The sequence below is a fragment of the Petaurus breviceps genome, unplaced genomic scaffold (assembly GCF_028583685.1).
Source record: "Petaurus breviceps papuanus isolate PSGF00001 unplaced genomic scaffold, PetGlider_PUasm1.0 90842, whole genome shotgun sequence".
Classification (NCBI taxonomy): Eukaryota; Metazoa; Chordata; class Mammalia; order Diprotodontia; family Petauridae; genus Petaurus; species Petaurus breviceps.
The window spans coordinates 5,510,254-5,536,543 of NW_027187358.1; the positions used below are offsets into that span (position 1 = coordinate 5,510,254).

At 43.4% G+C, this 26,290-nt stretch overlaps 1 protein-coding gene across 2 annotated transcripts in view; it reads right to left on the bottom strand.

Moving 5' to 3' along the window:
* The window catches only part of THADA (THADA armadillo repeat containing), a 460,437-nt gene that overhangs the window by 62,307 nt on the left and 371,840 nt on the right, over positions 1 to 26,290 (bottom strand). Inside the window, exons 32-37 of one of the 2 annotated variants that reach the window (XM_069071597.1) lie at positions 22,684 to 23,072; positions 21,927 to 22,051; positions 21,011 to 21,083; positions 18,289 to 18,442; positions 14,879 to 15,010; positions 7,878 to 8,032 (exon numbers count right to left, since the gene is read on the bottom strand). In XM_069071597.1, coding sequence (XP_068927698.1) covers positions 8,001 to 8,032; positions 14,879 to 15,010; positions 18,289 to 18,442; positions 21,011 to 21,083; positions 21,927 to 22,051; positions 22,684 to 23,072 — 905 coding nt within the window. In that variant the 3' untranslated portion in view covers positions 7,878 to 8,000. Of the gene's footprint in view, positions 1 to 7,877; positions 8,033 to 14,878; positions 15,011 to 18,288; positions 18,443 to 21,010; positions 21,084 to 21,926; positions 22,052 to 22,683; positions 23,073 to 26,290 lie in introns of those variants that run through there. The other variant, XM_069071596.1, reaches the window with a different exon arrangement.

The following is a 26,290-nucleotide window of genomic DNA, read 5'->3' on the forward strand; positions in this document are numbered from 1 at the left end:
GGTCTAGACCAGTGACAGATAGCTATGCTCCATAACACAAACTGGTTTTTTAAGTCAGTAAACTGAATAGCTAGTAACAATTGTAACACAGAATCTATGGTTGGTAAACCTGGGGCAAAATGTACATAGGAAAAATAAATGGGAATTATTACATTCAGAGTGTGGAAATCAAACCATAATAATAGAAGATGAACAACAATTACCTGGGTACAAATATAAATAGGAATGATCTAGTGGTCCCAGTTGTACTAAGCATATTTTAATATTTCAGTGCTCTTGGCTTGGCTTTGAAAGTGGATAGGATTATGCATGTTATGGAATACTATTGTGCAATAAGAAACGAGGAGCAGACGGTCTTCATATTTACCTGGAGGGCTTAAAAGAACTGATGCTGAGTGAGAAGAGTAGAACCAGGAGAAATTTGTACACAATTACAGACACAACGTATGTGTGATGACCAGCTTTGATAGACTGGACTCTTCTCAGCAATGCAGTGATATAAGTCAATCCCAAAAGACTCATGATGGAGAGAAATATGTGCATCCAGAGAAAGAACTAGAGAGAACTAAGTTTATATCCAGGTGGAAGCAAAATACCTGATCTTTTTCCTTCTCTTATTTGGTTTTATGTCCTCTTTATCATTTTTTCATTCCAGCTGGTACAATCTGTCCTTATAACCTGACTAATGTATAATGTGAAAGTATTTACAGATCCTATACTTGACTATAAGCCACCATGGGCGGGGGGCGGGGAGGGGAGGGAGGGGGAAAAATGTGAAACTCAAGGAATTGTGGAATTGAATCCTGTAAACTAAAAGGAAACAAACAAATTAATAAGAAAAAAAAGAAAGTGGATGGGATCCTAATATATCACGAACAACTGAAAAGCAAATACACAGAATCTGAGTTCTTCTTTCCACCCTACTTAATAATGATCCAGTACTCACAAGGCAATTATATGGACCTCCTGGATGAGGAAGGGGATAATGAGTATCCAGGGAAAGCAAAGAGGTCAGAAAATAGAGACAGTGACACAGTACATGTCAGGAAGATGCATGAAGTAACAAAAGAGACTAAGACCAGCCGGTCACCGACTAGAATGGATGGGCCCTACGAATGAACTCTGGAAGGATTCTTTGGAAGGCTCCTCCATACTGCAGCCAAGAGGAGTTGTTCACAATGGGTTAGATAAAGCCCAGTCCAGAAGCAGTGAGGAGGAAGAAATGATTTCTAGAGCTCTCTTCTAGGAGGTAAATGAACCTGGGGGCGGTGAAGCCTCTGAGAAAATGACCAAAAAGCCTCGTATCAATGGAACAGCTGCTTGAGGATTTCTGCCCTGTTATGGGTACATGGGAGACCAGGACAATCTGAATCTCTGTGACTTGGTGGGAGGTTTCCTCTCTCCTGAACCTCCTGCCCCCCCCCCCACCTTCCACCCCAGGCTCTGGGTATCCTGTTGACTTGGACATCTCACTATGGGGATATTGTGTAATGTCACAGTGACCCAGGACTGATTATCTCTCTCTTTGTCCATTCCCCCACTTGCTTTCAAGGATAGGAGATCACGAGACTCACTTGTGTGGGACATATTTGCCCATATGGGCTGGGGTGGGGAGAATGTGTTTTTAGGGGAATTGAGAGGGGAAGGGTTTCCTCCTGTTTTTCTTGCCCTGCTCTCGGCAGCCAGAATCTGTTTCTCTTCGTCCTTCTCCTCCTCCTCCTTAGTTCCACTTTGCAGTCTGCCTGCTGCTTCTCTAATCTCAGTGTCATATTTCCATATCCTGTTCCTCCTCCTTCCTTGCTAAGCCCTCACCACCCTCAGGAACATCTGATGACCATTATGCTGAGCAAAGTGCCCCACCCAAAGGGTACTGCCCTTGCCTTTCTGAATGGAGAAGAGTCCTTAGTGAAGGCAACTTGGGCCCAGCTCAGAGACACTTCTATCCCTAGGCTAGTGCCCCAGAACCAGCAGGTGGGGGTTGATTTGTGAAAGGAAAGAGAAAGCTTAGAGAGGGCAGAGCAGCACAAGCCTGTCCAAATCCTCTCTCCACAAGACAAGACAGGGCTTGATCAGACTGGGAAGGCAGTACATGAAATAACAGAAAATATCCCCCTTGGGATGGTACTATCAGTGCTATACAAGACACATGTATTCTTCTGTCTGTTTCCAAAAACAGGTGAACATCTTTTGAATTTTCCTACAAAAAAACAAAAACAAAACCCAAAAACTGATCTAGAGATTGCTGACTTGAAGAGCGATGCATCCACATGTATGGATGGGGCCCATGAGGCATCCAGCCCTGTGCTGGAGCTGTGGGCAAGATAAAAAGAGACTCAGTTCTTACTCTCAAGGAATGTACGGGTTAGTTAGGGAGACAGGACTAAATCATGCGAAATACTAGAAAGAACAAGGCACTACCAGGATCGAACCCTGATGGTGGCAAAGCTTGTTAGGGCTACAAAAGTTCAGAAAAGGGAGAGATTACCAAGAGGCACAGCTAGCTAGAGATTGCTTTGAGAGGAAGGGAGGGGCACTCCATGGTCTCAAGCACCTACTCTAACACTAAAAAGTGTTTGGCAAAATCCATAAGGAAGTGAACCTGAATAATCTGGAGAAAGCCTGGCCCTGAAGCCAGCTCCTTGAGGAAGACTAAAAGACAGAGACTCATATTAAGGCATTTACTTTCCTTGTCCTTAAAAGCAGAAACTAGCATAACACATGGAACCTCTGGGACTTCATTCAGTCCTATCCATGAGGCTGTTGTCCTTACTCACCAGATATCTATTGGCACTTGGAAAAAGATCTTTTTTCTAAATGTCACAGATGAGCCTGAGGAAAGAAGGGAGGCATGGAGAAGGTTCCATGAGTTAGGTGGGAAAAGTGGCCGTGAAGCAAAGGATAGTAGAGTGGGGTCTTCAGGAGCTATAAGGAAAAAATGTTGGCTGGGGGAACCAAGAGGAGCAAAGAACAGACCAAAGTTGTGATACTCCTGGGTTCCTCCATCCCCCCAAACCTTGTCCACTTGCCCCTCAGGTTAGAATCTGTCCAGTCCCGATAATGCAATGATCCCAGCCTTCCCCATGACGCCCTGCCTTTAGGGATTTGGTCTGGTGCTGAACTGTCAGAGTCTGACAATGGGTCACACACAAACATTGTAGATCCTGGGCTTCACTCCGTATGAGTGTGCCTTCCCCAGTCTAAGGGACTGGGTACCAAGAAGAAGACCACATGATATGTGGAGTGATTCCCCAAGCTTTTTCCTGATGTGCAGCACCTGCGCTTATATGTAGTTGAAAAGACCTGGTAGAAGTCACAGAGCCAAGTGCCTGGGTCTACTACAAATTTAGACTATTTAATCTTTTAAAACTTTAAAAATAATGGGGGGCAGGTGGAGAAAGGAACAAGAGAGAAGACTGCCTGGGTATATCACCCTCTAGTTAGATACTATAAAGGAGAGCCAGGAAGAAGGAAGAGCAGTGCAGACATCTGGAAATCCACAGGAGACAATGACCCAGACAAGGACCCATAATAAAGTCCATGGTCTCAACTGTCTGTAAACATATGCCCAAAGTTCAAGGATCAAATGGAGGCATTAAGGGGCCCAGTGCAAGTGGGAAAATTTGGCCTCCTCAGTATCACTGAGACTTGCTGGGATGAAACCCATGACTTTGAACTGATTCAGAAGAAACAGGATAGAGTAGCACTGTGCATTAAGAGGCACACTTGTGTGAGGAAGTCCACGAGGACCAACAGGGAGGAGGTCAACGGAGGGAGAAACAGAAGTGATTCTGTCGTTGGCGAATAATGCAGACCTGGACTGAAAATGAAGATGGGAGAGGAGTTTGGGAAGCCCTACAAATCTCAGGCAGAAGCCTGCGGGGATAGGGGACACTTCAGTTATGCAGGTGGCTTCCGGAACTCTCACTCTGACAAAAGCACTTTGTCTTAGCCTTCGTGTCATTCTTCAAAAGGTGGAGGAACCAACAAGGGAAATGACCACAGAATTTGCTGCTGGGGTAGAAATGATGGGAGCTTTGGGCATAAGTGACCATGCCGTCCTCAAGCTTATGACACAGGAGTGATGATCTGGACCCACTCTGGTATGTGCCCTAGATTTGGTAGAAGCAGAATTCAAATGATTCAGAAGGAAGGCTGGCGGGGTACTAAGAGGGAATTAATCCCAGATGGATGGGAGGTCCTGAAGACACAAAGGGAAGCTATTCCAATGAGGAGAGAAAATAGGATTTATCAGAAGAGATCAATATGGAAGCAGTAGGGAATTCACCAGCCAAGACTAGAGGAAGGCCAGGTGATAGAAGATGAAGGGCATGGCCTATTCCTATTAAAAGTATCAGGAAAACATAAAATTGGCAAGGGAAGCTAAGGACATAAAGGATTTTTTAAAAAAGTTACATTAAGAGGAAAAGGAGGATCAGTTGGATGGCTGGGGCAGGATGGGATAATGATAACTGACAATAATGGGGAAGAATTGCTCAACTGTAATTTTATTTTATTTTTTCTTAAAAGGCAAAAAACCAAACCCAAACAAAACAACCAAACCCTCCCTACTGGAAATGATGTAATAAAGATGACTAACACGGAGTTAGCTGGAGAGCACCCAGTTACCCGGGATAAATTCAGGTTGCCTGGCCCAGATAAATTGTCCTCTGGTCCTGGAAGAACCGGCAGGTGGGACTGGCGAGCCACCGTCAACAATACTTTAAAAAAGTCACAGAAAACATGAGACTTATGACCAGACTGGAGAAAGAGAACATAGCCTGCAGGCTACAGGTCAGACAGTGTACATTTATGAAGGAGATGGTGGGGAACATACAGAAAGGGGGAGAGATGTATAGAAAGAGCTAGCATCAAGAACAGGTCACCGAAGTCTAACTTTTCTTTTTTTTTGACAGTCAGTCAATAAACATTTACTCAGCACCTACTATGTGTCAGGCATTACGTGCACTAAGTGCTGGATGAGGGAAATGCTGTGGATCTGGGGGTCTTAGTGTCCTGCAAGCCCAGTATGAGCTAGCAGAGTGCTGCGGCAACCAAGAAAGCCATGAAATCTTAGTCTGAATTAAGTGGGGGCACATAGGGAGAGGATGGTCACCCTCTATTCCTCCTTCCTCAGACCACACTAGAAGACTGTGTTCAATTGTGGGCATCATGGTTGAGGATAGACACTGACAAGCTGGAGAATGTCCAGAGGAGGGCAGCTAGGATAGTGAAAGGCCCCGAGTCCATGTCATATGAGGATCCGGTGAAAGTACTGGGCATGATTTACTAGAATAGAAGACTCAGAGGGCACATGATTGCTGTCTAAGTATTTGGAGGGCTAACAAGACTCGCTCCATTTGGCTCAGAGGGCAAAACCAGAAGCAATGGGTATAAGCTGCAAAGAAGTAAAATATCCTGTCTCAAGGGATGTTGTGTTTTCCTTCCTTGGAGGTCTTCTGATAGATGCTGGACCGCTCTTGTAGGTTATGCTATCATAATGGGGGCTCCTTTTTGTGTATGAGTTGGACTAGATTGGCTGCTGAGGTCTATCCCAACTCTTAAATTCTGCAGCTCTGTAATATCACTGGACCTTGGCTGCAGCAAGGAATTTCCTTTTACTTCTCTCTGACTGCCTATCCCACTGCTCACAGAGGCTACTCTCAATCTTCACTTCTCTCCTCAAGCTTTCTGTACTTCTCCCTCCCTTCACACTCTCAGTTGAGTACCTTGTCTCCCATTTTGCTGAGAAAGCAGAATTCATTTGCCATGAGCTCCTTCTTCTGTCCTCTACATCTCAAAAGCCTTTGACATCACCTGCCATTCTTTGTTTTTTTTTTTTTTTTTTAATTTTAAGCAATCGGGGTTAAGTAACTTGCTCAAGGTTACACGGCCAGTTATTTCTGGGTGTGGTGCTGAGTGTCTGAGCCCGGGATTTGATCTCCAGGTCGTCCCAACACTGGAGCCGGTGCTCTTACTCGCTGAGCCACCTGGCCGCCCCTAAGCAATTGAGGTTAAGTAACTTGCTCAAGGTTACACGGCCAGGTGTTTCTGGGTGGGTGCTAAGTGTCCGAGCCCGGGATTCGATCTCCAGGTCTTCTCAACACTGGAGCCGGTGCTCTTACTGGCTGTGCTACCTGGCCGCCCCACCTGCCATTCTTTGTTAAAGAGTTGGATCTTCTCACGGAGGCCAGCTTCTCTCTATGTAAGCTGGGCCTTCACCTCTCCTATCTTCTCCAGCAGACTGCTCCCACAATCCTCTCTCCTCTCTAATCTGCCATCTCTCCTCATCTGTTGGTTCCTTCCCTGCCGCCCGCCTATAAGCACTTCCAAATCTCCCTCATCCTAAAAAAAAAAACCAACACCAACTATACTGTATCTCTCCTTCCTTTCTTAGCCAAACACAGAAAAAGTGGTCTGTGCTTATTGCTTCTACTTCCTGGACTCCTCTCGCTCAGGCTTTCAAACACAACATTCGACTGAAGCTCATCTTTCCAATGTTACCAGTGACCTTTTAAGTGCAAAGTCTGATGGGCTCTTCTCAGTCCTCCCCCTTCCTGACATCTCTGCAGCATCTGACACTCCTGACCCCTCTACTTCTCTACACCCTTCCTTGGTTTCCATGACATTGTTCTCTCTTGGTTCTCCTCCTCCATATCTGCCTCAGTCTCCTTTGCCAGTTTGTCATCTGCATGGGTATACCCCCAAAGCTCTGTTCTGACCCTTCCCTCTATATACTTTCTCAAGTGGTGACCTAATCAGCTTCCAAGAGTTTAATTATTATCTCTATGGAGAGGACTCCCAGATCTCTCTATCCAGCCTTTCGTTTCTTTCCATAGCTGTAGTCCCATGTCACCAATTCCCTATTGGGCATTTCAAACTGGGTATTCCAGAGCCATTTCAAAAATCCTAGAGAGAACTCATTGTCTGTCCCCTCACCAAACCTCTCTTCCAAAGTTCCCTCCTTCCATCAAGGGGACCTCTATCCTTCCAGTCTCCTAGGTTTTAAAATCTTGATGTTACACCTCACTCCTTATTTTCTCTCACACTACACTTTTCCAGCAACAGCCAATTCTTGTCATTTTTACTTTTTACATCTCTCCAGTATGACGATCCCCTCATTGAGATCCCCTTAACCTCATCTCCTTCCTCCACCTAGCGCAGGCCTGACCAGGTCATTTCCCCATTCGTTAAGTGGTGGCTTCCTATTGCCTCTAAGATCATATTGAAATTCCTGTGTTTGTGAAAGCCCTTCACAACCAGATTCAAACTCACCTTTCCAGTTTTTGGAGGCCCTACTCCCTCCCCTTCCTGCATTCCGTGGCCCAGCCAAACAAGTTTCCTTAGAGTCTCTCACAAACTCACATCACTCAATTTTGTGCATTACATCTACAGCGTGCTCCCCTCCTCATTTCTGTCTCTCAGAATCCCCGTTTCCTTCAAGACTCAGCTCAAGCACTGCCTCCTACACGAAGCCCTCCCTGATTGCCCTCAGCAGCTGGTGCCCTCCCTCCCCAAGTGACTTCACATTCATCTTGTACAGAGGGTGTCCCAAAAGTCTCAGTGCAGATGGAAAAGGTCTAATTTAGGCACAGTGTCTCTGCAGGTTGAATATAAGCTCCTTGAGGGCAGGGGTGCCTCTGAATTCCCAGAACTTTGCTCAGTGTCTGGCCCATAGTAAGTTCTTGGTAAATACTTATTGATTGAGTGATCCTGTTTTCTCAGGGGCAATCCCTATTACTCTCTGAGTGAATCTCAGGGACAAGACCCTGTTCTTCTGTGTGGGTTAAACTCAAAATCCAACCATCTGTGTAAGGAATTTATATTCTCTCTTTTGAGCTCCATGCAAATCAGTCAGCTGATCAACAGTCATTTAATAAACACCTATTACATTCAAGGGCATCTAGGTGGTGCTGAGAATAGAGTGCTGGGCCTGGAGTCAGGAAGACATGAGTTCAAATCTGCATTCAGACACTAACCAAGTGAACTTGACCCTGGGCAAGTCACTTAACTCTGTGGCCCTCAGTTTCTTCATCTGTAAAATAAGCCAGAAAAGGGAATGGTAAACCACTTCAGTATCTTTGCCAAGAAAACCCCAAAAGGGGTTACAAAAAGTCAGACAGGACCAAACAACAACTGCTACTGCTACTGCTACTGCTACTGCTACTACTACTACTACTACTACTGCTACTGCTACTGCTACTACTACTACTGCTACTGCTACTGCTGCTACTACTACTACTACTACTACTACTACTACTACTACTACTACTACTACTACTACTACTACTACCACTATTACTACTACTACTACTACATCGTGCCAATGTAATGTGTTCTTGTGATTTGGCCAGATGAGACTCTGGGTTGCTCTTAAGGAGCCCCCTGGCTTTGAAAAACCCAAATGTTGGTGCTTCTCTCACTGGTAACTATGTAGGTATTGCCTGCGTTAAACAGTTTTATCTGTCTGTTGATTTGTGCCAATTTCACAGACAGATAGAAGCCCTGTCTGTTGGTCTTATTTCTCTGCTTGTATTTTCTCTGAAGTTCAAGGTGCTGACTTTTCCTCTGAACTAGTGAATGTAATTTAAAAAGATTGTTGACCCTTTAACAGATATCTTTGCTAATAAAGCAAATCTAATAACTTGTGCTAGCAGCCATCCTGGGCTACTGCTACAGCCAAACACCGTGCTAAATGCTGAGGACACAAAATAATGTAAAAGACAGTCCCTCTCTCAAGGAGGTCACAGTCTAATGGGGAAGACAACATGTAAACCACTATGTCCAAAGTAGACATATAACTGAATGGGATAAAATGGAGATAATTAATAAAGGGGGTGGTCCTAGCATTAAAGGGGATCAGGAAAGACTTCTTGTACAATGTGGAATTCTAGCTTCAAACTGAAGGAAGCCAGGCAATCCAGGACACAGAGATGAGGAGGGAGGAAATCCCAGGCATATGAAACAACCAATGAAAATACCCAGAGTCAGGAGCATTTTGTGTGACAGTCAGTGGCAAGGAGGCCAGTGTCACTAGATTGCCAAGTACATGGTGGGGGGCAATGACAGGGGGGAGTTAGGTATAAGAAAACTGGGAAGGTAGAGGGGTAAGTTATGCAGAGTTCTAACTGCCAGAGGATTTTATGTTTGCTTGCAAAGGTGATAGTGAAACAGTGTTGTTTACTGAACAGGCAGATGCCATGATCAGACTAGAACTTTAGGAATAAAGATAACCCAAAGAGAAACAATGGTTTCCACTCCTGTACTTCAAGGATCTGTGATGGAGTCACTGGTGCAGGTCTCAACACTTATGCAACTTATCAGATGGTGTTCAGAGTTGTTGGGGCTGAAAGTTCACTCTGAAGCCAGTCAGGTGATGGGTTCCTCTGAACCTGGCTACCCTGGTCCTTGGAAAACAGTCTGTTACTTGGTCTGTACCCCTCCAGGTGACCCCTGAAGTCTGTTAGTAATCTCTCTTTCCTTGATTTTCATGGTGCTGTGCTTAGGATTCCAGATGATATATTTAGGACTGGAAGGGACCTCAAGTTCAACACCCTTTAGTTCATTTTACAGAGGAAAAAACCGAGACTGATGGTGGTCAAGTGACTTGTTCAAGGTAAACACAGGAAGCTGTCTTTAGAAATACAAGCCCTTGAGGGCAGGGATTTTCTTTTTTGTGTTTGTCTCCTAAGTGCCTACTATAGAAATGGCTTGGAGTAACACCTATTAAATACTTGCTTGAATATGAAGCACCTGATGTACCTGCCAGTAGATTGGAAGCTCCATGAGGGGAGGACAGTTTTGCTGGTGTCTGTATTCTATGCTTTATATGCAGTAGGTGCTTAATAAATGTTTGTTGATTCATATTGAGTTCCAGTCTGGCAGGACCCATCACAGTCATCCCTGGCTGCCATAACCTTCCCGAATATGGGGTTCCTACCATGTTACAATGAAACTCTAACAGATAACTTCCCCACTGTTAGAATTTTTGATTCTTTTCTTTTTGCCCTTTACAACTCCAAAGACATTTTATCAAAAGTTTTCTCTTTTGATAAACTCTTTTTTTTGCCCTTTACAACTCAAGAGACATTTTATCAAAAGTTTTCTATCTTCCATGGTCCCTCCCTTCTCTTTCTGGATGATGGCCTGGCTCTGGAACTCCATAATTTGGGAGCTGGTCTAAGGAGTCTTAACCTGGGATCCATCAACTTAAAAAAAAAAAGTCAGTAACTATTTCAATCAGTTTCTTTGCCATTCTGTGTTTAAAAACATTATTCTGAGAGGGTCTCAGAAGGCATCACCAGACTGCCCAAGGGCTCCATGACATAAAAAAGGTCAAGAATTCCTGATTAGTCCATATCACTCATTTTTGCAAATAAACAGAGGGTAAGAGAGGTGAAAGAACTCCCCAAAGTCACCCATTTAGTGGCACCTTAAGGCACAGAAGTGTTATTTTGTGAATCTCTCATTCCCTCCTCTCACTGAGGCTGGTGTGAGTCCTCTTATCAGAGGGACCCCTTCCACTGATGCCTATTCACTCCCATGTAAAAACTCAGAGAGTCACAAGTTGAGATTTTTCCAACAGGATGCCAGATTTTAAGTCTCAAGGGGGTACGGAAGTATTATTTGAGAAAGATGTAGATGAGATAAAGAGAAGGATAAATACAAATCCCAAGAGAGCAAAGGCTCTGTAAACACAGGAGTGTGCTGAGCCAAGGATCTGGTCGTGAACCCTGACCCCAACTATAGCTCCCTTTCACAGACTAGAGGCACCCTGATTCTTCCAGAATCATCTGTTCTTCTTTTTCATTCTAGTAATAGGCATGAAGCACTGTGAGGCTCATTTAGAGGCAAGTTTTACTCTTGTCTGGTCCACTTACATATAAATGGCATGGAGTAATGGACAAGGGATTAGCTTTGGAGTAAGATGATCTAGGATTGAATCTTGGCTTTGTTATTTACTATCTGTGGGGCCTTGGGAAAGTCTCTTAATTTCTATGGGCCTTACTTTTCTCCCCTATAAAATGAAGGGGCTAGTCTAGGTAACCTACCTCTCAGTTCCCTTTCTGCTCTGAATCTATGAAGGAATGATCCTGTGATAGAGTTAATACTCAGGTCCCTAGTTTTAAGAGCCTTGAGTCATCAAGAAAATATTCTCTGTGGCCTAATATTGTATTTCTTCCTATATAAGAAGAGTGAAAGTAGCAAATGATGTTGAGTTTTCTCTTCTCATCTCAGCTTCTCCAAGCTTGGGGGAAGAAAGGCATCTATACTCAGCCTTCATTACAAAGACTTTTATGAACTTGAAGTCCTTTTCCTGGATCTGCAGAACTGTTTCCCCTCCTAGAAATGCCCACCCCATCCACAAACCAGTATCAGGGGAGGTTGAGACCAGTCTCTCCTTTTTTGCCTCATAGGAAAAGGGACAGATTTCAGAAATGAGATCCCCATTTGGGGCTTATACAATTAAATTAAGGCAAGGAAAAAAAAACATTCTGCCCTGGTAGTGAGATTGGTACTGTGTACTGGTGTAAGTGCACTGGTACTCCTTATGACCTCCTTTTTTCTGCACCCAGTATGAGCACAATATTCTCTACTTTATGCCCTGACAGATGAAAAAAACAATCACAGACCGTTACAGCCTCCGCCTGACTGAAAGGTGAGATCTTAGCTACTTGGCATGGAGCTATTTGGGGGAAATAGAATGAGAATGGAATTTGCTCAGTTTCAGACAGTTTGGTTTCCAGGAGCAGCAGTGGTCTGAAGGGTTTCTACACCACATTTGATGGTGGTGTTACTGAAGTGGGCAGGGCTAATAGTTGGGGGGAGGGTGGGAAGAAACCATTCTTTGAGCCCAAGGATAACTGAAGTTGTCTCATAGGACAGTGGTGTTTTTTAACCATTGAAAGATGTAGTGGAGAGAATGCTGGATTTAGGCTAAGAACACATGGATTCAGATTCTAACTCTGAAATTTACTGACTGTATGACATTGGGACAAATCACTTCATTACTCTGGGCCTAAATTCCTTATTTGTAAAATAGGAAGTTGAACTAGAGGATTTCTATGGTCCTTTTGAGCTCTAAATTTTGTGATCATGTAAATATCCTGGTACCTGGTACTTAAGTTGTCTATCGAGTAAATCTTTATCAGATGCAGACCAGGCTCTAGGATCGATCCCTTTAGGTTCTTTCCTATGGGTCTTCCAAATCCCATTACCAGGATTTGGTATCCAAGAGAACTCAGCAGCTGACAATAAAGATGAAAATTAGAGATGTGGGGAACTCTATGTATGCTGAGCCCCAGGCAACTGACCAACAGGGAGGGGGCCATTTCAAGTCCTAGCTACTGGCCAGTCTCCAGTTCCTTCTCTATTCAGGAGAGCTACAGCTGTTGGGTTTTGTCACTGCTGTGTATGTGCATTTGACCTAAAGCCTGTTTCAAATAAATCAAACACATAAAAATAGCACTATCAAGGCTTAGGGGCCCATCAGGGGTCACTACTCATTATCTTGCCTCAGTTACCAATTGAGAAAGCCTCTCACTTAGTCCTCAGTCTATTTTCTTACAGAAACCAAAGGCCCAAATTCATACTAAACCCCCAATGTAGTTTCAAGAAACAGACAGGGATGGGGCCCTGGGCCCTGGTTTGGTGCTGCTGTGACAGGCAGCTCTACATTACATTCCCTTTTTTCTTCAAGGTGAACACCTGTCCCAGAATTCTTCCAATCCAAGTCACCCAATTTCTGTCCCTTACAGCCACAGCAAAGGGATGAAAATGAAACTACTCAAAGGTCAGGTTGCCATGAACTCTTGGAAGTGATAAAAGCCCAGAGGAGATGCTAACAATCTGGGCACAAACAGTGCAGGGAAGAAGTGGACAAGTATGCTAAGCCCTAGAAGAGAGAACCCGATCTACATTTCTCCAGTCACTGGGGCAAGGGAATCAGGAGACGCATAGGGAGTATAATGTATTCCATTCATAATACAATTATACATTGGGTAATCAATCAAAATGGTCTCTTTCCTAGAGTACTTGTATTTTAAAAAAGAAGATAATGGTTTAATAGGAATGTATATGTAGAGCCTATATCAGATTGCATGCCATTTTAGGGAGGGGAGAGGAGGAGGGGCAAAATTTAAAACTTATGGAAGTGAATGTTGAAAACTAAAAATAAAGAAATTAACTTAAAAAAAAAGAATAATGGTTAAGTCAAAGAAATGATTCTCTATTGATAAAATTCTAGACACTATGCCAATCTAATGTGGGAAATATTTTCAGGCAGGGTCCCTTCCCTAAATCATTCACAGTTTTAATTGCCCATGCTGTCTAAAGGTAGGGGTAGGTTCTAGCTGTCCTTTCCCTGAGTGGGGTGGTATCCTTGAGAGACATGATGGAGTAGAGGAAATGTTAGATGAGGACCCAGGCAGCCTGGGTTCTAGTCCTGGCTCCACCATTCAGTAATTCTGTGAGCTCAGTACATTACGTAACCTCTGTAAGCTTCAATTTCCTCCTATGTAAAGTGGGGATAATAACATCTGTCCTAACTGCCTCACAGAGCTTCTGGAAGGATTAAATGATGGAACATGAAAAGGCTTTGTCAGCAGTTAAGTATTAAACAAAGCCTGTGCTGTCATCATCACCACCCTCCTCCTCCTCATCATCGTCACCATCTTCCTCCTCCTCTCAGGTAAAGAGGGAAGAGAATCACGGGTGAGGATTCTAATCCAGAAAATGAGGGTTTGCAAGGAAAGTCAGGGTTCACCACATCATCTAATGGGATGATGCCACTAACGTCAGAGCGAGCAAGGCCCTGACTGGGCCTCTCCAATGCCTGGATCTTGTTTCTTGTTAAGGCTTTTCAATCAGTGATGTGAATAAAATGCCATGTAGTCATTACACTATACAGCATTCACACCTATTCTCCCTCCCAATTGAGTGTGTATGCCAGTGAACTTCCTGGTCCAACCTGGGGCAGAGGTTCCCTGCCCTACCCCCAAAGGTCACTGTTGCTCTGGGTAATGAAGCTTGGGGCTCCTTTGCCACTCAGCCCAGGGCGGCAGCCAAACTGAGCCACTTAACCTTATTCGATGACCACTTTCCTAGGTTTCTGGTTCAGCTTCTGAATTAGTGACCAGGTGGGTCTCCTCTAGCCACCACTGGAGGGAGTGCTCCTCTGCCCATTCACTGGGGGCACTGGGGCCTCTGTGGCATCACCCACCACAACCCACCAGAGAGACCTCCTCCTCTCTGGGTGACACAGGCAAGAGTCAAGGACATGGCAGAGTTCCAGCATCTATCCCAGGCCAGAGATTTAAAAACGAGCTATCTTCCCTCTTCTACCACAGAGTCTACAGTCAGGTAAGAGTCACGATGATCATGATGATATTGATGACATCCAGCATTTATGTAGCATTTGCACAATGCTGTAAAATATGACCTCACTTTTATCTTCACAACAACCCCATGAGGTAGATACTATTACTATATCCACTCTATAGATGAGAAAATGGAGCAGCGCCAACTTTCCCTTACCCAGGAGCTAGCCATCTATCTGTGGATTATCCAGGGCTCACTACCTTCTTCCTTATTCTCTCATACTCTGTTGTGGTTTTTTTTTTTTAAACCACCATTTCATTCATTAGGGTTCCAAGCCATGAGATGGGGGCCAGGGCTTAAACAAAAAGAAGTTTCTGCTGATCTGCCAGACAGGAGAGGCTGAAATAAAATGGCAAAGTTGACATTCTGAAATTATCCCTGAAGCTCAATTATTTAGATAACCATGGAGCCATCAAGAAAACCAATCAATATCTTCTTCTTGATTAGGTTTCAACGTCAAAAAAAAAAATGAGGCCAAACCCAAAGGATGAGAGGTCCGTACCTGTTGTCCGGCAGGTATGTTCTTGGGATAGGGCAGTCTGGACTACTTCGGCTGCTCTGTCTCTGACGGTGTGTTCCTCATTCTGCAGGAGGATGAAGACACACTTCCAGAGTGTCAGGGTATCTGGAAGGCCTAAGAACACAGGAAGAAGATGAGGTTTTAGTCATTATTGCAACAAAACCATAATCAGGTGCTTCCTCTGTGTGTCAAACAGAGAGATATGGCTAAGAAATGTGAGGGGATGGATCGAGGAATGCCGGTTCGAGGAGGACAGACTTCTAGAAGGCAGAGATTGGTTTCTTGACTGACTGGCGGCCCCCTGCTGCCCTGCCAGGAAGGTGGCCCCCTGCTGCCCTGCCAGGGAAGACTATCCAGGCTGGAACCAGGGTCACAGGTATCCCAGATAACTCGCAATCTACAAAAAAAGTGAGTGCTCACAAATGACGGCATTTTGGGGAAGCAATTCCAAAGACTGCTTTATTCTAGAAAATCTTAGAAGTAACATTTCTGCAAAGGTAAGACTGAAATAAGGTAAAGGAACCAAGAAGATTCATACGACTAGGGCTGACAGTGTCATGCTGTATCTTCCATCCAAAAGAGGCACACTGTTTGCTCAATAGTTAACTGTTGGGTGATCTGGCTGATTCGCATAAAAAGAATCATGTCACAAAAAAAGAGAAACACAGCGAGCTGGGGCGGAGGGGTGGTTTGGAGTCCTGGGCTTTGTTCCCATCTCCACTGATTCATTAGCATTTATAGGTCTCAGTTTTCTGCACATCAATATGTGACGCTTTTCTAGTGACTGTCTCATGCCTCTCTCCGAAGCACTAGCTCTCGAGTTTTACTCAAGTGGGTCTCCGTTCAATGGTGGAGGTCACCATCCATGCATATCTTCACGTGCTCATCTTGACCACGTCCTGTACATTCTTCAGGGGGGCTGCCCTCAACATTCAGGAAAGGCTTCTTTGGATATCTTATGGGTAACAAGGAAGCACACAGGCTACCTTTCTTTTAGAATCAAAATACCTTTCCCTGGTCAATACCCATCTACATGTGTTATCTCACTCTATTAGAATGTAAGCTCTTTGAGGGAAAGAATTATTTTACTTTTGTATTTGTATCCCTTGTGCCTAATTAGCTCCATATTTTACATACAGTAAGCACTTAATAAATATTTTTTTTTAGATTTTTGTTTTTGTCTTTTTTGGAGGGTGGAAGGCAGGGCAATTGGGATTAAGTGACTTGCCCAAGGTCACACAGCTAGTAAGTGTTAAGTGTCTGAGGCTGGATTTGAACTCAGGTCCTCCTGACTCCAGAGCTAGTACTCTATTCACTGCACCACCTAGCTGACCCACAAATATTTTTTCACTTATTTATTCATTCATGTGACTTCTGGTAAGGAATTATTTATTGGTAATAAATCTGGGCTATGTACTTGTATAAAGTACCTTGCCATTACTCTTTACCCCCTTAATTCTTTGGAGTATAGAATACTTCATGATTCACAGACATACAGCATCATCAGAAGAACACTGGTGGGGGCAGCTAGGTGGCACAGTGAATAGAGCACCAGCTCTGGAGTCGGAAGGACCTGAGTTCAAATGCGGTCTCAGACACTTAACACTTACTAGCTGTGTGACCTTGGGCAAGTCCCTTAACCCCAATTGCCCTGCATTCCCCCCTCCAAAAAGAAAAAAAAACCCATTAAAAATAAACAAACAATATATTAAAAAAAAAAAGAAGACGAACACTGGTGTTAAAAAGATGGGCCTTTGTTTTAAGAAGTTTGGAAGGAACAGGAGTGTTATTAGAAGGACTATTCAATTCCCAAATAAAATCATATTCAATTCTTGGTCCACTTCATTATATACCTCTAGCATCTGTCCAAGATTTATGCAATGATGGACCAGTTCTATGGGTTGTCCATACCATTGTTGGTTTTTTCTAGTGGATAGTTAGGCTACATAGGATAATCAGTCTAAAGAGAAAAAAGATTCCTTATAGGCTGCTAAATCCTCCAGAAGCTCCTGTTTGTGGATGACATTGTGTTGACAGAAATCCCCAGAATACTGCAGAGACTATCTATTTCTCACATTTTATTTTGCCTTATAGTTGTTTTGTGCCCCCAAACTATTCAATTTTCATCCAATCATTCAATTATGAACTTCTTGTGGCAGTGACTATATTTTAGTACATCTTTGTATCCTTGGAACAGTGGCTTATATAAAGCAGTTACTTGATACAGGTTTGATTTGAATGAATAAATGAATGGATTCCTCATCTCTTAATCTCCAGATGACGGTGAGGCAGGAGGTGAAACAAGGAAAGGGCAGACATTCAGATGACAATCTTCTTATTAACTCTCAGAAAGTAATTTCTATCTTGTTAATTTTTTTCCTTTTTAGATGCTTTACTGTTGTTTTTTTCTTTTTCCATATCTCTGTTACACCCCAATGACTACCTCCCACCAAGGGAATCTTCCCTTACAATGACTAAGTACAGTCAAGCAAAACAAGTCAGCGTGTTGGCTGTGGCTGAACATCTATGCCTCATTCCGTACCTAGATGTGGTTTGCCACTTCTCTGCTAAGAAAAAGGAAGCCTGCTTCCCCATCAACAGGCCTCTAAAGCAGTGATGTGGGACTCAAATGAAGGGCATCCTTGTAAGCTACATGCTGACCTAGCAAACCACAAATCGACATCATTGATGTTGTATAGTATTTTTATTTACTTTGAGAACCATTTCCCATTTACATTTTAATCTGGTTCCCAGCACTGGAGAGTTTTGTCCTCAGTTTGACACCTCTTCTCTAAGGTCTTGACCTCCACTTCGCTCATTCAAGATTTTTAACATTGGCTAAGAGGAGAGATTAGAATTCTAGGGTGCTCCCAAGAACACCCCGGGAAGAGCATGTATGCAAGAGAGTCCTATGGGGGATAATTTTATCAGAGAGACAGGCTGCTGATCCAAATGTATCCCCTGTGGAAGCTCCACCAGAAAAATGTCCTCTAGGGCCAAACATCAAGCCTAGTACTGAGTGTGAATGTACCAATCAGCTGCCAAAAAAATAGGCTTGGGAGGCAGCCTGCCACTTGCCACCAATGTGACCACGGGCACATCCTTTAACTTCCCTGGGCCTCAGTTTCCTCATCTGTAAAATGAGTGGTTGGACTAGAATGCCTCTAAAATCCCTTCCAGCTCTTAAATCTACAATCTTTGATCTAGCTTCATGCAGAGACAGCAGATGTTTTTTGAGCAATTATGACCACAAGGGCATTTATTTCATATATAGTTGAGGGATCTTTCCTCCCCTCAGTTGCTTTCCTTTTCTATCACTTTCAAATCATGTGCTTTTAGACGGTTAGGTTAAGAGATGGTACACAATCTGGTACCTCTGTTGAGGTACTCACCGAGAATCTGACGTTGGTTGGTTAGGAAAAACGGCGTAATGCTGATGAGGACTTCAGCAGCCGCCAGTCTGGTCTCCGTCTGGAGCTCGCCTCCACAGCAATAGGCCACTAACTGAACCCACTGCTTCAGTTCCGTTTCCATCAAGGGCAAACCCTGGAAGCACAAAATAGACTGGCAGCAAGGTATGGGCCATAGCTCAGGGCTGGGACTGCTAGATCTGCTCTATCAGCCATTCCCATAGTGGGTAGAGTGTCCTTGGGCTCAGATGCCAGACGGAAATAAACAAACCCAAAGAAAACCCATCCTGGAACAGGTGCAAGGGGAACATTCAAGAGCTGTCAATCCTTCAGTAAGGAACCCAACTCCATTACACTCAGGGAGTATCTGTTTTGGTCTTCTAGGAGGATATGCTGATCATCATAGTAACACCCTATCTTCCATGCTGTGAAGTTAGGCGTGTGTAAACAAAGGCCCATTTCTGTTTTAACCTTAAGAGGGGATTTTGCTGAATTAAGCTAGCCACTAATTACTTTTATTTTTTCACCCCCCAAACTGGAAAAAAAAATCTACCTTGAGTCTTCAAAATTTTTTAAAATAATATTTTATTTTTTCCCAATTACATGTAAAAACAATTTTTAACTTTAAAAAACAACTGGTCTTTTTTTTAAACTTTTTTTTTTTACTTTTTTGCTTTTTTTTAAACCTTGAGGCTTAAAAAAAAACTAAAATATAATGTGAAATAAACCATTTGATTGCTCCCTGTGTAATCCTGAAATTAAACTGTGGCCTCGAAGCCAGAAAGATGTAGGTTCAAAAGCAAATGGACCTATTTGTACAATTAATTTTTTTTTTTTTTGCTTTTTGGAGGGGGAAAGGCAGGGCAATTGGGGGTTAAGTGACTTGCCCAAGGTCACACTGCTAGTAGGTATTAAGTGTCTGAGGCCACATTTGAACTCAAGTCCTCTTGACTCCAGGGCCATGTGCCACCTAGCCACCCCAATGTACAAAAATATTTATAGCAGCTCTGGTGGCAAAGGATTGAAAATGGAGGGGATGTCTGTTATTTGGGGAATGGCTGAACAAGTTGTGGTATATGATTGTGATGGAATACTACCGTGCTGTAAGAAATGATGAGCAGGTTACTTTCAAGAAACTTTAGAAAGACTTACATAACTGTTGCAAAGTGAAGTGAGCAGAACCAGATCACTGTACACAGGAATGGCAATATTGTGAAGAACATCAACTGCGAAAGACTTAGCTACTCGGATCAAGACAAGGATCCAAGCCAATTCTAAAGGATCCATGATGAAAAATGCCATCCACCTGCTATCCAGAGAAAGAACTCTGTGATATTTTGAGAACAGACTGAAGCAAACTTTGTCAAACTTTATTTTTCTTGCTCCTTTTTTTATGTGTGTTTTCTTCTACAGCATGGATAATATGGAAATATATTTTACATGAATTCACATATATGATCAATACAATATTGTTTGCTTTCTCAAAGGGTGGGGGAGGGGTAGGAAGGAGTCTGCAGCTCAAAAATTTTTTTAAAAATGAATGTTCAAATTCTTTTACATGTAATTGGGAAATATTTAAGGAAATAAACAATTTTTTTTTGCCTTTTGGAGGGCAATTAAGGTTAATTAACTTGCCCAAGGTTACATGGCTAGTTTTTTTGTGTATGGGTGTTAAGTGTCTGAGGCTGGAACCGAACTCAGGTCCTTCCGACTCTGGGGCCAGCGCTTTACTCACTGCGCCACCTAGCCACCCCTAACAATTTTTTTTAAAAACATGTAGGTTCAAGACCTGTATAGGATACATATTAGCTGTATGACCTTGGGCAAATCAACAACTCTCTAAGAATGTAAAGTATAGCTGAGCTGCCTATTTGCATTAGCAAAGGTGTTCTCTATACCAGTGAAATCAAAGGTCCTGACTGAAACCAAAAAACTTCACTCAACAATAGTAGTGCCTATGGCTTAAAAATATATGAACTATAGCTTCTTATTTCAAGATAAATCAAGTGAAAACAGCACCTACTTTTTGGTAAGAGTGATTTAACTTGGGCACATAAGAACTGAGCTCTTAAGGTGAATAACATCCTGTCATTGACAGGACAGATGAGGTTAATTGGTCAGTTGGTTGGTAATGACTAAGGTACCATCTCACTGGTTGCCAGTCACTTCTAATAACATTTCTATGTTGCTCCTCCCCACCCACCCCCAAATTTCTTTTTTGCTTAAAGGTGTCAGCACAGGAAGTTACTCAGCATGAGTAAATCATGTTGGTACCCCCGTAGATGGTCAATCTCTGAAGTATACAAGACAGCCTGGCCCATGCTCAGACCCACAGGATGAAGGGGGTGGGGTTTGAGGCAGAGGAGGGCAAGGTGGAATACTTGAATAGAGCATCATATTTCCTTGTTTTGGATGCCCTAAACTCACTAAGCTGCATCCCACAATACCTCCAGGTCTGGCTTCCCAGGAGAGAGAGGAAGATGAATTCTAGTGGGAAATGCTAGCAGGTGGGTTGACAGATCTCATGGACCAAAATCAGCTACTCCCAGAATGGAGACATAGACACAGATGGCTTTGGTTACGTCCCCAAAACTGTGGAGAAACTATCCCTATTCCTTGGCATGTGTTTCCCTTGAGGACGGCTCTTCTTTACTGACAGGGGACCAAAGTGACCCTCCCTGAGCAGGAAGTGGACCAGCCTTACCTCCTTACACATCTGCACGTGGTGAGTGACCAGTTTGGAGGCAAGCCTTAGAGCCTCACTCTGAATTTTGGTTCTGGGGAAAAAAAAGTAGAGGAGAACACAACATAAAATGAAACTGAAGCTTCATGAACAGAGATGTCTACTACAATGCAATTTTTTTTGTCTTGACCAGTGATTTCACTGGTATAGGGAACTCCCAGTGAAGAAACGTCTCCAAATGCAGATTAGTAACTGTTCTGCTGGACACATAGTAAGTGCTTAATCCATGGGAGTTGACCTACTGACTGAAATTTATAACCTTGGGGAGAGGCCTGGAGCACTGAAGTTCATTAAATGACTCACCCAAGGTCATATAGCCAGTATGTGTCAAAAGGCATAACTTAAGCCCAGGGGTGACATTATTCACTGACTCTAAGGTCTGTTGTTCATTCATTATACAACACTGCCTCATACTACTAATATTCAGCAAACAAAATAACCCTTTTACTTAATAATAATAATAATAGCTAGCATTTATACAGCACTTGAAGGTTTACAAACTGCTTTATATATATTATCTCATTTTATCCTCACAAATCTGGGGTGCAGGTGCTATTTTTATCTTCATTTTCCAAATGAGGAAATGGAGGCAGACAGAGGTTAAGGGACATCTGAGGTGGCACTCAGGTCTTCCTGACTCCAGGTCCAATGCTCTCTCCACTGCACCCACTTATCTGTCTGAGGTTTGTGTAAGAAATACAAATAAAAGGTATCGATAAAATCAGAGAGAGTGGGGCAGGGAGAAGGGGAGAAAGAGAGAGAGAGGGAGAGAGCCACTGAGTAAGAGAGGGAGAGAGATAAAGACAGAGAGAGACAGAGACAGAGGAGAACAGAGAGAGAAAGGGAGATTGTAGGTAGTAGCAATTAGTGGGCAGACCTCTCATTAGAAGCATTTGCAACACTCATTGTCCAGGTCAAGAATTCCTTTGGGGTCTGGTGGATACAACTTTCAGTCAGAGGAAGCCACTTGCTGACATCCATGCAATGGAGAATTTTCAAAACCTATAAATATAAATTAGAACCAAAATGCATGAAAGAAGAAACAATTACTTAGCATAGGGAGGAGTGAAAAGAAGTCTGTGAGTTCCCATATAATAATATCTTATACTGATATGGTGCTTATGTCTCATTTTAAGATCACTACCCTCCAGAAAGGTAGAGAATATTATTCTAGAATCATAGATTGGAAACTGAATTATGGGGAAAGGCAATGATTTATCCCAAACTATACTATACTAGGATTAGAAACCAGATCTCCAGGTTGTTAGAGTAATGTTCCTTCTACTAAATCAGGCAGGTTAATCTTTCACATATGCTAGACCTAATTTTGATTTATCTAGGGGCTGAACATTCAGAGTGTGGTTTAACTAGCCTCTGTACTTCATTATGTCCAACACATCACCATCAGCAGACAGCTTTAGTAAATGCTTCTGTGATCACAGACTCATCTCAGGTCCCATACAAAGAGTTCAGCAGTATCATCCCTGCCCTATGAACACCAAATCTAATATACTCCACTCTTCAGCTTATAAGAAGCCCCTGAGTTACACGCAACTTTAAAGCATCAACACCCTAGTGAACTCTACAGGAACAGGAAGGATTGGAATATGGGGGAAAGTAACCAAAGACTGAACCTTGGCAAAGCACTCTTGGTGCTTTTCTTCCATGGCCATCTTTAAGAGTGTCTCCCCCACATCAGGAAGGGAGAGCAGGGGGCCTCTCTCTTCTCCTCTCTTCTTCTCTGGGACTGCTGGTGTCATCAAATGCAGCAAGGTTTCCAATGTCAGCAGGCGTACTTCAGGGAAGTCAGACTGTAACAGCTGAATGAGAGAGATGGGCCTGTCCTTTGTCTTCTCACTAGGGTCAGCTGCTGTGGCAAACATGGTGGCTATCACCAGTCTGGTGAGGCCCTGCAAATACTGGATCAGACCAGGGATGGCGGAGGAACAGGGGACTCCAGTTTTTAGTTCAGATTCAGAGATGATTGTGCCAATTTCTTCCCAGAAACCAAGGATTTTGAGGCCTAAAAAATAAAAATCATGAGGAAAAGTGACTTTACTACCTTTCTGAAAGAACACAGTAGAACCTCCTTCCCTTTAGAGGATTGTAGATCTAGAACTATAAGGAACCTCAGAGGCCATCTAGGCCACCTCCCCATTTTACAGATAAAGAAACTGAGGCTGGGGGAGATGAAGGAACTTGCCCAAGTCATATAGGTCATGTCAGAGGTGAGATTGGAACCCAAAGCTAGTTTTCTTTTCTACTCTACCACACTGATTCTTCAAGGGTCTGGGATTTCATGAGCATAGGTCCTCCCCTCCCTGATGGAGATCGTAACCCTATATACCTCTACTGATTCTTCAAGGGTCCGGGATTTCATGAGCATGGGTCCTTCCTTCCCTGATGGAGATCGTAACTCTACATACTTTACTAGACAGTATTCATGAGTTGCTGTTGGCAAAAAGCAAAACAAAAGCAACCCCCAAAGTGACTACTTCATGGCCAACCTCCTGCTGGTAAGCTCCTTCCTAGTTAGCTGGGCTGGACACTCAGTTCACTGTCCATCCCATTTAGAAAATTTTTCCAGCTTTGGTAGAACCTTCTGGAGCTTTTGTAGAACATGACACAATGGAGGGGCAGAACTCATGACTTTGGAAATGCACAGTTGTCATTTAAAATATCTTTCCTGAACTGATTCCATATGGATTACTTAGAAATGAGGCGGCCTTTAATGATCAAATGTTTATTTAAGTATAAAGATTGTGCTTAGCACCGTGCCCAGCACGTAGTAGGAACATTTTCAGTCATGTCTGACTCCTTGTAGCTCCATTTGGGGTTTTCTTGGCAAAGATATTGGAGTGGTTTGACATTTTCTTCTCCAGGGTAGGTGCTTAACAAATGTTTACTAAGTGAAGTAGCCAAAGATAACAATTTTGAAGAAAAATGGAAGATAATTTTGAAGAAAAATGGATATCTGGACCATTTGCTATTGTGTCATAACATTTGATATTTGGAAAAAAGCATTTTAATAATTCAAAGACACTAGTACATTAGAAATTTCCATATGTACAGATGTGGGAAAGAGAAGAGGGAAAGAGCAGTGTCACATAAGCCAAGGAAGGAGAGAGCACCTAGTCACAGAGGTTGGGAACCTGGGGCCTCAAGGCCACATGTGGTCCTCTAGGTCCTCAAGTGCAGCCCTCTGACTGAGTCCAAACTTAACAGAACAAATTCCCTTAATAAAAGAATTTGTTCTGTAAAACAGACTCAATCAAAAGGCCTCACCCAAGGACCTAGAGGGCCACATGTGGCCTGGCCTAGGATGAGAAGCTGCTCAACAGTGTCAAAAGTGTTAGAGATATCAGATAGTATGAAGACTGAGAAAAGGTCATCTACCTGAGCACTTGAGAGATTGCTGGTAACCCTTGGAGACAAAAGTTCAGAAAAGCAGTGGAGTCAACTGGAAAGAGCTTGAGAAATGATCTGAAGATGAGGAAACACTGGCAACAAGTGTAGATAATTTCTAGTTTGATGATAGTTTGATGAGATGGCAGGGTCAAGGTTTTAAAGAGTGGGGTGACCTGGGAAATTTTATTGGCAGTAGGGGAGGAGGTAGTAGATAAAAACAAAAAACTGAAGGAAGATGGAATAGTAGAAGAGAAGGGAAGGAGAAAGAAGGAGAGAAGAAGGTGAGGAGAGAGGGAGAGAGGGAGGGAAGGGGAAAGGGAGAGACAGAGAGAGAGAGGGAGGGAAGGGGAGAGGGAAAGAGAAACAGAGAGAGAGACAAAGAGATAGAGAGAGACAGAGACAGAGAGAGAGAAGGGGAGAGGGAGAGAGAGACACACACAGAAGGGAAGATGGAGAGAGAGAGAAACAGAGAGACAGAGAGAGAGAGACAGAGAGTGAGGGAGAGAGACAGAAAGAGAGAAACAGAGAGACAGAGAGAGAGGGAAGGGAGAGAGAGAGAGACAGAGAGACAGAGAGGGAGGGAGGGAGAGAATATACTACTGAGAGGACAGGTGCCCAGATGGGACAGAATAATATCAAGCAGAGGGCTTGATCTAGTAATTTTCTTCCTCAGAGACTACAGCAAAAGATGGGAAGAGATATTTGTTGTCCAGTCATTTTCAGTAGTGTCTGACTCTTTGTGACTCCTTTTGAGGTTTTCCTGGAAAGATACTGGAGCGGTTTGCCATTTCCTTCTCGAGCTCATTTGACAAGTGAGAAAACTGAGGCAAACAGGGTTAAGTGACTTGTCCACAGCTAGATTTGAGGCCAGATTTGAATTCAGGAATATAAGTCTTACTTACTCCAAGTTCAAGATGTACAAGAGATCCAAAGCATATGATAGGGGACAACAGAGAACTCACTGAAGATGTCTTCTACTTTCTCAGTAAAGTAGAAAGCAAATTCCTCTGGGAAGGAGGAATGGAGAAAAAATGGTATAAGAGGTTTGAGGAGAGAAAAGTTTAAGATGGTCATTCTGTGGAGTGTCATAGAGTCAATCAGGGAAGAATAAAGTGCCTTGCAGCAGTGAGGACCCAGGTGATATTAGCTCACAAATTTCAGTGGCTACAACCTACACAGCGAAGTGAATTTCTCTAGCAGCGTTCATCGAAGTGCATGTGCGGAAGGTAGATGGTAGGGTTAACCCAAGACTGGAGTTTGGCATGGCATGAGCAGTTATAGACAGAAGGGCAAAGGTGGTGGACAGTGGAGAGCTGAACTGGTGAAACATGGGGTCAAGACTACAAGCAGAGCAAAACGGCAGCTAAACTGTGGCCAAGATCTTGGGACAAGTTACAACAAGGATGAAAAATAGGTTTAGTGGAGTGTAGCAGAGAGAAAAAAGGGTATAGATAGAAGGTTATCATTAGAGAGAGAAATTTCAGTATTCAAGGTCACGTAAATAGCAGAGTTATGGGTGAGGAAGCTTTACCAGCAGCACCTGAGCATCCCTGTGTGTGAGTTTAGGTGTCTTCCCTAAAGTCCAGGTTTGGTCTTGGGAAAATGTGTACTGTTTGTGTGCTCCCAGGAGGACAGAGAACTCTAGTGGGACATGACCCTGGTCTGGCTGCGGGCAGTAGGCAGGAACCTGAGATCTAGCTGAGGGAATGCAGACTGGTCAAGGAGGGAGCCAAGAATGAGCTGTGGCCTGACACTAAACTAACCAAACTTATGTCTGAGGTTGTGTACCTGAGGCACACTGCTGTGCCTCCAACGAACTAGAGTGAAGATATG